This window comes from Glycine max, chromosome 2, assembly GCF_000004515.6.
Source record: "Glycine max cultivar Williams 82 chromosome 2, Glycine_max_v4.0, whole genome shotgun sequence".
Taxonomy (NCBI): domain Eukaryota; kingdom Viridiplantae; phylum Streptophyta; class Magnoliopsida; order Fabales; family Fabaceae; genus Glycine; species Glycine max.
This window is the reverse complement of record NC_016089.4, coordinates 46246055-46255992: the sequence shown is the minus strand read 5'-3', so window position 1 is coordinate 46255992 and position 9938 is coordinate 46246055. Positions and strand designations below refer to the sequence as shown.

Below are 9938 nucleotides of genomic sequence, written 5' to 3'. Positions count from 1 at the left end.
TGTAAGGTTTTTAAGTAGTTTATAAGTTTATTTAATTAGTTTATAAGCTAATTTAACCAAATAATGAGAAGGAATAAAAAATTGTCTTATAACATAATTATTTGTTACATCTTTTATATTTTTAAGAAACACGTACTTAAATATCTTTTTAGTTATATATATATATATATATATATATATATATATATATATATATATATATATATATATATATATATATATATATATATATTATTTTTATGTTGGTTCTTATAAAAAAGATAGTCCAAAAACATGGTATATTATGCTTCTAGTTTGTTGTTAGGATAAGTGATAATCAATTAATCAGTTTGTTCACATCAACAATTTGTTTGGCAGTCAAGTAACATATACCTGACATAATTATATACTTTATAGTACAATTTTTTGTTTTAATCCCTAACTCTCCCTTAATTTATCCTCCTCTTTTTTGTTTTAGTCCTTTTAAATATATTTCATTTTATTTTAGTCCTTAACCTGCTAATTCTCCTCCTACGGCCATGATATTACCACGAACTTACTTCGTTATAAATGGCACACTTAATATATTTCTCAATCCACAGGCTATGTGTGGTTTAATTCTTAATTAGTAGCACTATTCACAGTCCTTCCAGCGCCAAATTTAAAGGCATATGCACAATTGTTATTCTTGATCAAATAATCTATAGGCGATCCTCCATACTTGAACTTGAAACATATAGACGATTATCATCAGTTATATTCTTTTATCTTTACAAATCGAAGACTAATATTATAATATTCACATATTTTACTCAACTTATTGAATTAGATTTCTTTGATTTTATTAATTATATTCTCACTCGAACAATTTATTTATTTATTTTTTTAAAAAATAGGGTATAAAAAATCTGATGTACAGTAAACGTTTTCGAAATAATAAAATGAACCAACCAGAGCGAATAAATTCACATTTGATATATGCTATTTTTATTTGTTTTATGTCAATCAATGAGACCTGTTGCTTCCCCACCCCTTCCCCACCTTCGCAAAAAAATACCCACTCAATTGTCTCATCTAATTTTTTTCTTTGCATTAACTTATGAAGCATTCACACCAATTAAATCGCCACGAATTCCACGTTTCATATTGAATTGCGCCCACCTCTCCCTTTCTCTATCTAACACACACGTACCCCAACTGTTGCAATAAAATCAACACCTTTAATTTGTTTTGTTTCATAATACTATATATATATACACACATATATCCATGATATGAACTATGAAGAGTAGTACCTTGGAGAAGAAACTTTGTATAGCAAAAATGATAAAAACCAATAGCTCACAGGATTGGCCTGAGCCAATAATCCGTGTTCAGTCCTTATCCGAAAGGTGCACAGATTCAATCCCTGAGAGGTATATCAAACCCCTCAGTGAGCGTCCATCTGATGATGTTGTTGCTGTTGATGATGATGATGATGTCAACATCCCAATCATTGACCTTGCAGGGCTTTATGGTGGTGACCCTGATGCTCGAGCCTCCACACTTAAGCAAATCTCAGAGGCTTGTAATGAGTGGGGTTTCTTCCAAATCGTGAACCATGGTGTTAGCCCTGAGCTGATGGACATGGCTAGGGAAACTTGGCGCCAGTTCTTTCACATGCCTTTGGAGGTGAAGCAGCACTATGCAAACTCGCCCAAAACCTATGAAGGGTATGGTAGCAGGCTTGGGATTGAGAAAGGTGCCATTCTTGACTGGAGTGATTACTATTATCTTCATTACCTTCCCTTGTCTTTGAAGGACCACAATAAATGGCCCACTCAGCCTCCCTCTTGCAGGTACATATCTAATAGATATGCACTCATCATCGTGTAAAGAGTTTTTACTTTAATTATTCATCTTTATCATGTACGTATAATAACTTTATTGACTTCTACTTCCTACAAAAACTATTTTAAATTTACAACTGATTCTTGTCATGATTTCTGTTGATTATCAATATGAAAACTCAATAATAGAAATTAAACTCATTTTTTATTTTTATATCTAGCTTTATTTATATATATATATATATATATATGGGCTAGTTCTTAATTTGCGCCTATGGGGTTGTCTATTGGTATATACAACATGTATCATCCATTTACTCAAAATATTCAAACCTCGATGATATATGACTGAATTTATATTGTATGTCTAGCATGTTGTATCATCCAAGAATCCTTTGGACACAAAGCATGCATGAATAATGCATAAATTCACTTGTTTTTCTATTGGAAGAGTGAGATATCGACTAAGATTGAATTCTAGACTACAATTGAATACAATAGGCTCTAATACCATATATCATAATTAAATTTTTTGAGTTATTAACTATATTGTATCCCTAGCTAATTAATAAGATTGATTAATTAATGCAGGGAAGTGTGTGATGAGTATGGGAGAGAGGTGGTGAAGCTATGTGGGAGGTTGATGAAGGTTCTGTCCATAAACCTAGGATTGGAAGAGGATGTTCTCGAGAAAGCTTTTGGAGGAGAAGATGTTGGAGCATGCCTGAGAGTGAATTTTTACCCAAAGTGTCCAAGGCCAGAGTTGACACTGGGTTTGTCTTCTCACTCAGATCCAGGAGGCATGACACTCTTACTTTCGGATGACCAAGTCCCAGGTCTTCAAGTCCGAAAAGGCAACAATTGGATTACGGTGAAGCCCCTTCGCCATGCTTTTATTGTCAATATTGGAGACCAAATTCAGGTGAATACTCTCCCTCTCAATTATCCTAATGGAATTAATGTTTGGCTACAAATTCATGATACATGCATCTGTCACATGGAGGGGACATGTCAAGTTGAGGCGTTATTTTTTTTATTTTTTATTTTAAGTTTTATCCTTCGTCAGATTTTTGGATGGATGTGGCCAGACCATTTCAATGTTTCTACCCACATGCATGTGATCTCATTTAGGGTTTTACTTTGATGAAAAAATAAATTATAACTAATGATATAAAATAGTTATACATTAATATTTAATTACAGATCTTCAAACTATTATATTTAATATTTTAAAACTCATATTAATAATAGTTTTTTATTAATTGTGTAAAATTTTACGACTTATACTTAACTCTTATTTTATTTATTTATTTATTCGGGAAAGAACAATATATTAATTATATTTTCTTAGTTTACATCCGACATCAGATTACTTCAAGCGAAGGATTACGTGTGGATTATTATTTGGTTAGTTTTCCTGACTGTAGTTTTTTCTAATGGAAATAAAGTTATTAGTATAATTATTTTTAAATACACTAATAGAGTAAAATATATTGCACTACTAATATGATGTAATGATGATATGTATGTTAGTTTGTTATATTAATAAAACTATTTGTTATTATAACTGTCAACAGAAACTATTAATAAATGTTTTATTATAAATTAGTAGTAAAATAATTTTCATTAGTGATAGTTTGATTGAAACTTGAAAGAGATCTTTATTATAAAGAATGTTCTTTTCAGTGTCGCAGAATCAGCGCGCACACTTAAAAAATGGATAAACATTTGGCCTGTTGGCCACAGCATTAAGGATAAGATCGTTCTTTTATATTGGCATGACATTTCTGAACAAATGATTTCATGCCTCCCTAAGTTTGTGACTGATACTCTATCCTTCATAGTGGTCGTGACCAATCATACCCTCATCATATAAAGCTATGATCAATGATCTACCAATTATAACTAGTACATAATTGCATCTTTTGACAATGTTCAAAAGACCAAACATTGCACCTAGTAAAATATTATTTCTATCATGACTTATAAGATGAAATATCTAGATTATGTTGACTACTAAAACAAGGTTAGAGCACGCTCCAATAAATAATTGAGACTTCAACTAAAAGATTAATTACTGTTTAGATTCCTATAATCTATCCTTGTTTAGATTCTAATTAAAAAATTCAAAAAGACAGTACATTGATTAAATTCTTATGAAGTGTGAACTATGTCAAAATGAAATAAACACCTAATGACTACATGACGTTATTATTTCTATCGTGACTGAAAAAAAAATGACAGAATAGGGTACCAACTACCGCACGATTAGTGATGGTTTTTAAAACGTTGGTTAGTCATGGTGCAAATGACACTGATCATATTGCTAAGATCATTATTACCAAAAAGAAATGCATCTTATTCATTCTTAACGGGGACTGCATTGCGTGCATATATATATTTGCTCAAGCAATGGCGTGGTACGACATTAACGTAAATCTTTGCCCCCGATTTTAAGTTTGCATGACGACGTTACTTCCAATTGAAATTCATCGTTAGATCTTTAGTAGCCATTATCAATCTGAAAATAGTACTAATTTAATTTATTTAATTTTGTGTTTGACAATTAGGTTCTAAGCAATGCAAACTACAAGAGTGTGGAGCACAGGGTGCTAGTAAATTCAAACAAAGAGAGAGTTTCCCTAGCTTTCTTCTACAATCCCAAAAGTGACATACCCATAGAGCCAGCAAAGGAGTTGGTAAAGCCAGACCAACCTGCACTCTACACGCCCATGACCTTTGATGAATATAGGCTCTTCATTAGATTGAGAGGACCATGCGGAAAATCTCACGTGGAATCGTTAAAATCTCCAAGATGATCCATATATCGTCATCATTAATTGCTTGCAATATTGTATAATTAATTAATAATGTAAATCCTGTACCTAGATATGTACTTCTGTCTTAACAATTTGCCTATTAGTTAAACTTAAACAACAAAGCGAGGGAGGATAATTCGATAATATAGATGTGAAATTGATGTGAAAAACTGTTTATGTTAATGGATGAATTTGGGTGGTCCACAAAGATCATTCATATAGCTGAATAATTATTAGAGATTTGTGTCCCCACATTCCCAACCGATGACGGTGATAATAAGTGCACCATAACTTTAGGGGCAATATTTGTATCATATACTAGTATGTACTGTATTAATTTATGATGCAATATCTTACAATTAGCCTGCGTCAAATTCAACGCACTAAATTAATTATTGAACACCACTACTTTTTTCCACTCTCTCTCTGGCATTATTTAAAAATAAATATTTTTTTAGGAGAGTATTATTTGTATTCTCATACTATATATTGTCGTGTTTTAATCAACAAAGGTATAATAAGATTAAAAGGTATACAGGATGTACCCATAAAATTTACATTATCAGCCACACCAACATGAATATAAAGTAACCACCCGAAAGATATAGGCCAAGTGGGGAGAAAAAGCTAAGAAAAAAAAATACTTATGTGTTAGGGACTTACTTAACGATTTAAAAAGTTCTATATTGTATCAAGCAAACCAACATTATAGATTGTCGTATCCAGCAAAATTCTATATTTTTATCACTACGGACTTACTTAGGGATTTTAAATTGCTATATGTTAGCAACAAATGAAGAGTGGAATACTTATGTTATAGTATTTTGAACTGCTAACTAACTTAATGGTTCCTTAAGATCGGCCAACTTAGGTATGTCCCTTCATTTAAAAACAAAAACGATGATTTCAGAACTTGATCTTTGCTTCGCAATGAACACAATCTATCAACAAGAATCCGAAGCAAAAAAAAACAAAAAAACAAAACAAAATCTATCACCAAGAAACCACTTTCCATATGGCATCAAACCAGATCTACCACGCTTTCATGGCATTGAGCTTCCAGTGTGCCACCCAAAATCATATGAAAACATCCGAGAGTGGCAATCAAGTAGAATAAGTAAACAATAAGGTGATGACATAGCTATCAATGTTTAGGAAAAAAAAATTCTCAGAAATAAACTCAATATTCAATCAGGATATTTTCATCACATACTTGGGCATGAATGATAAACATACACTTGCAAAAACCACAATGCTTAATTATGAGAACAAGATGTTTAGACCTGACTAATTAACAAACTTAACATATTATATATATTATATTAAAAAGAAAACAATAACAATAAACACATAGCACAATACTTTGATTGAGACGTTTGTGGGTTTGTGGGAGATTTCAAAGACCTGATTATCTGATCTGATCTAAGGTAGATACACTCGTGAGTCACCATCTGAAACAATAATAACACAATTGAGTTTGCATTATAGGAAGAAAAAATTGAAAAGATACAGGGGATCTTGGGTATAAAAGAGAGTAATCTCTCGAAAATTGAAATGTGCGTAGGGGGAGATGTATTGATCTAGATGTGAAAACTAGTGGGGAAGTATTTTTGTAGTGTGTGTGGCAATCTGGCATTTCATGAATACTAATATTTTAAGGAGTTAATTAAGTTTTTAGTTCTTAATTATTTTTTAAAATTTTATTTTTAATTTTTGAACAAAAATTTAATTGACCAATGTCTTTAGTTTTTTTGCTAAAATTTTTGGTTTCTGAAAAAAAAATTAATCAGTTAAAGTTTTTAAACTTATTAAAAATTTAATATTTATTTCTTAAATAAAAATATGAATTCATTATTTATATTTATTTAATGAGTTTTCAGGAATTAAAAACTGAGTTTTTAAAAAGTTTAGAGAACTTAATTGTAAAAAATTTGGTCAATGACAAAAAAAAAAATCTTAAGGAGGCATTTAATATTAGAACTTTTTTAAGTTTTAACAAAACCTTAAGTTGAGAACGTTTATTTTTTTAAAAAAATAACATTTTCAGAAAATAATATTTACCGGGATATTTTTTGTTACGTTTCTCATAAAAATCTTTTCATAGAGAAAGTGAGAATGTAATTTTTTTTCGAATTAAAAAAACAAGTTTTACTACAATAAAAAATATTAGATTACACTTATTAACTCATTATTTAATGTAGTAAATAATTAAATTTTGTGATAAAATTACTATGTTACTCTTTTATTCACAAGAAACGTACTTATATGATAATATTAATAACAAATCAAATAAAAATTTAGTTATTCCTAAAAATTATGATTCTCAAGTTCATGATTTCTAGAAATGAATATTGTTAGGCATAAAAAACTTTTCTTGTATCAAACATTTCGTAATAGAAAAGAATTGTGGACTTTGAATGATCCGTTAAACTTTTGTTTAAGAAATAAAATCGGATTTTAAAAAAAATACAGACTAAATATTTAGTTTATCTTATTTGAATTTGTGTATATTGTATAAGATAAATATTTTTGTATTGGTATAAATTTTGTTTAACAGAAATACGTAAATTATATATATAATAGGTCCGTGTTAGTTCCTGGTATGAATGCTTAATTTGATACAACCTATTATTAATTTAAATTCATAATACTAATACTTCGAACAAATCTAATTAACAATTTTTTTCACGAGCATATAACCTTTTTTCTTTGTGGACTTGTGGTGGATCTGATTCTGCATGTCACAATTTCATGCTCGCTTTCATACATGTGTCCTTTCTTTATCATAGTTATCAAAATTATTAAACAAATTATTGTTCCTTTTTTAATATGTGGAAATGGAATGTCTAACTTCCTCCGTTGCATTTGATACAAGACAAATGCTTTTCAATTCTTTATTTATTTTCTTATTTTGTGGTGAGGGTGACGGGTTGCTGATTCTCAATGAATAATATAGATTGTATGACACAGCGAGATTCCCCGGTTAATTGAAAAAAAAAAGAAGAAGAAGAAATTTACATCAAATGGATTCATGAATTAAGAAAATTTATTAGATAGTTCTAGGTAGATCACCATATACCTAACATGTAATTGAGTTATTTTTTTTTTCTTATAAATTAAAATTTTGACGATACGTAATACAGAAGTTGACTATAGTTGTAAATAAATAATAGTTTCAAATCATATAATAATTTTTCATGAACCATAATAAATTGTTTTGTTTTTCAATTCTCCCGAACATAATCAATAATAATTAAGGAGAATCTCACTCAATTGATTAAATAAAATATATAAATTATAATTGTTAATATATGAGACTCTATATATTTATTTTTAATTTTTATGAATAAAAAAATCAAGCCAGTAAAAAATGTTCAACAAAGTGGATTATTAATTGCTCCTAATTAACGTAGCATTCACAAAAGTTGTTCTTAAACTAAAACTCACATGCTTGCATAATAAATTCTTGTCACCAGTGAGCTTTATCACGCAACAAAACAAGCATAACTGTTTTGAATATTGTAGAGCTCCAAAGTCAGTATTGTCAACTATTTATTAAGGTTTTCATCATAAGAAAAACTCAATGACAACAATTTTTTAGTCACGTGCTTGGTCTAACTTTATAAAAAGGCCACTCATGTTGTCTCATAGTGGAAGTGACTCACTCTAATCTGGAATTGCTCATTTGGGATTACGTATACATAAATTATTATTAAAAGAGGGAAAGATATGCCACAAACTTCTACAGAAATTTATATTATGATTTACTACTGTTCATTCTTTAAATAAAATCAAATAAAGTTTAACCTCTGACAGACTTTTGTTTCAATGGAAAAAAAAAAAATCTTTCACGCGGATTTAACAAGTAACACTAATACTACAATTTTATTAATGAAAAATAACATAAACAAAACCAAAATTATCAAATTAATGCGTTTTCATCCTATCAATTGTCGTTGGCATGATTTGAAATCTTTGAATTTGGTGATGAACTCTGAATAGTTTAATGCTGGCATCATGGCAGAAAACTGAGGGACAAATAATCCATGGTTATCCAAGCCGTCGATTATTCGGGGTAAACCTTTCATTCATCTTGTCAAGTAAGAAAAGTATTGCTCCTTCCATTCCAATTATATAATTATTTTATATGAATTAAGAAAAATTAATAAATAAATAAAAATAAAAAAATTATAAAATTAATTTTATTGTCATTAATTTATTTTTTTGTTTTTATAACTCATATCATTAATAACATAAGTAATATAAATGAAAAATATAATTAATATTACGTTAAAAAATTAAAATAATAATTATTTTAAGATAATTTTTTTCACTACAATTATAAATTTATAATGAGATAAAAGAAGTATCATCATGCAATTTGTTCCTCTGGTGTGAACTGGAATAGTAGCAGACTAATTACCCTTAACGAAAATTAAGACATGAAAGCGATATGTTGATTAACTATATTTTATCTACGATGTCGTGAAGTAATTATAATTCTAAGGTGCTAGGTAGGTGCCTACGCGAAGTCACTGCCATATATAAACATCATATTTGACATAATTTTTGTCGCGTTTGATTATATATCAATCTCATCGAAGAGAAAGAGGTCATAACCTGAGTTTAAATTTTATTGTTGTTAATTAGACGTAGTAGTTTATTTAAAAAAAATCATGTTCATTGAATAAACGGTTTGTTTACTTGTCGTTGTCTAAAATTTAGCCTTTCAATCACATTAGAGAAGTCACAAGAGCTAAGTAATTAGTGGAGAAAAGTTCTTTAATTACATACCCCACGCAAATGGATCTAGTGGCCAAATTTGAATGGCTTATATTAGAGATGGTAACTATCATACTATTGGACAAAATTAGTACTATGTGTATAGGGGTTCAACCTAATTCATATTACAATTAATGCGTTAACTTCCTGTTTGCCGGCTGAAAAAGGACATGGAATGTAGTCACCAGAAAAAGAATTGGTGGAATTAATGTGATTCATATATGTTGCGGTCCAGTTTCTCACTTATGTCTTAATTAACTATGGGCATCCTCATAAGTATTAGGAAGTAAAAGCTACTCATATGTGTAGGATTACGAAGATCAATATGTTAGTTATATATTTTTTTCAATATGATTTTAAATATTTTTCAAAGTAATCAAAGTTATATTAAAAAGTTAAACACTGTTATAAATAAAAATATCAATTACATTTCTTACTATATATTATATTGTTCCATGTAATTCAAACTTAATTAATCCACCTACCCTTAAACAACTTGATGTCCTCTCTTTCCCATTTTTATCTCAAC

The 9938-nt window shown here is 29.3% G+C and overlaps 1 protein-coding gene across 1 annotated transcript; it reads left to right on the top strand.

Annotated features, from left to right (window-relative positions):
• Nucleotides 1-1008: 1008 nt before the first annotated feature.
• On the top strand, nucleotides 1009-5024 carry LOC100784518 (probable 2-oxoglutarate-dependent dioxygenase At5g05600). Its single transcript, XM_003519351.5, has 3 exons — nucleotides 1009-1817; nucleotides 2400-2730; nucleotides 4379-5024. The coding sequence occupies exons 1-3, from the start codon at nucleotides 1261-1263 to the stop codon at nucleotides 4625-4627; spliced, it is 1137 nt and encodes a 378-aa protein (XP_003519399.2). The 5' UTR covers nucleotides 1009-1260; the 3' UTR covers nucleotides 4628-5024.
• Nucleotides 5025-9938: the final 4914 nt, after the last annotated feature.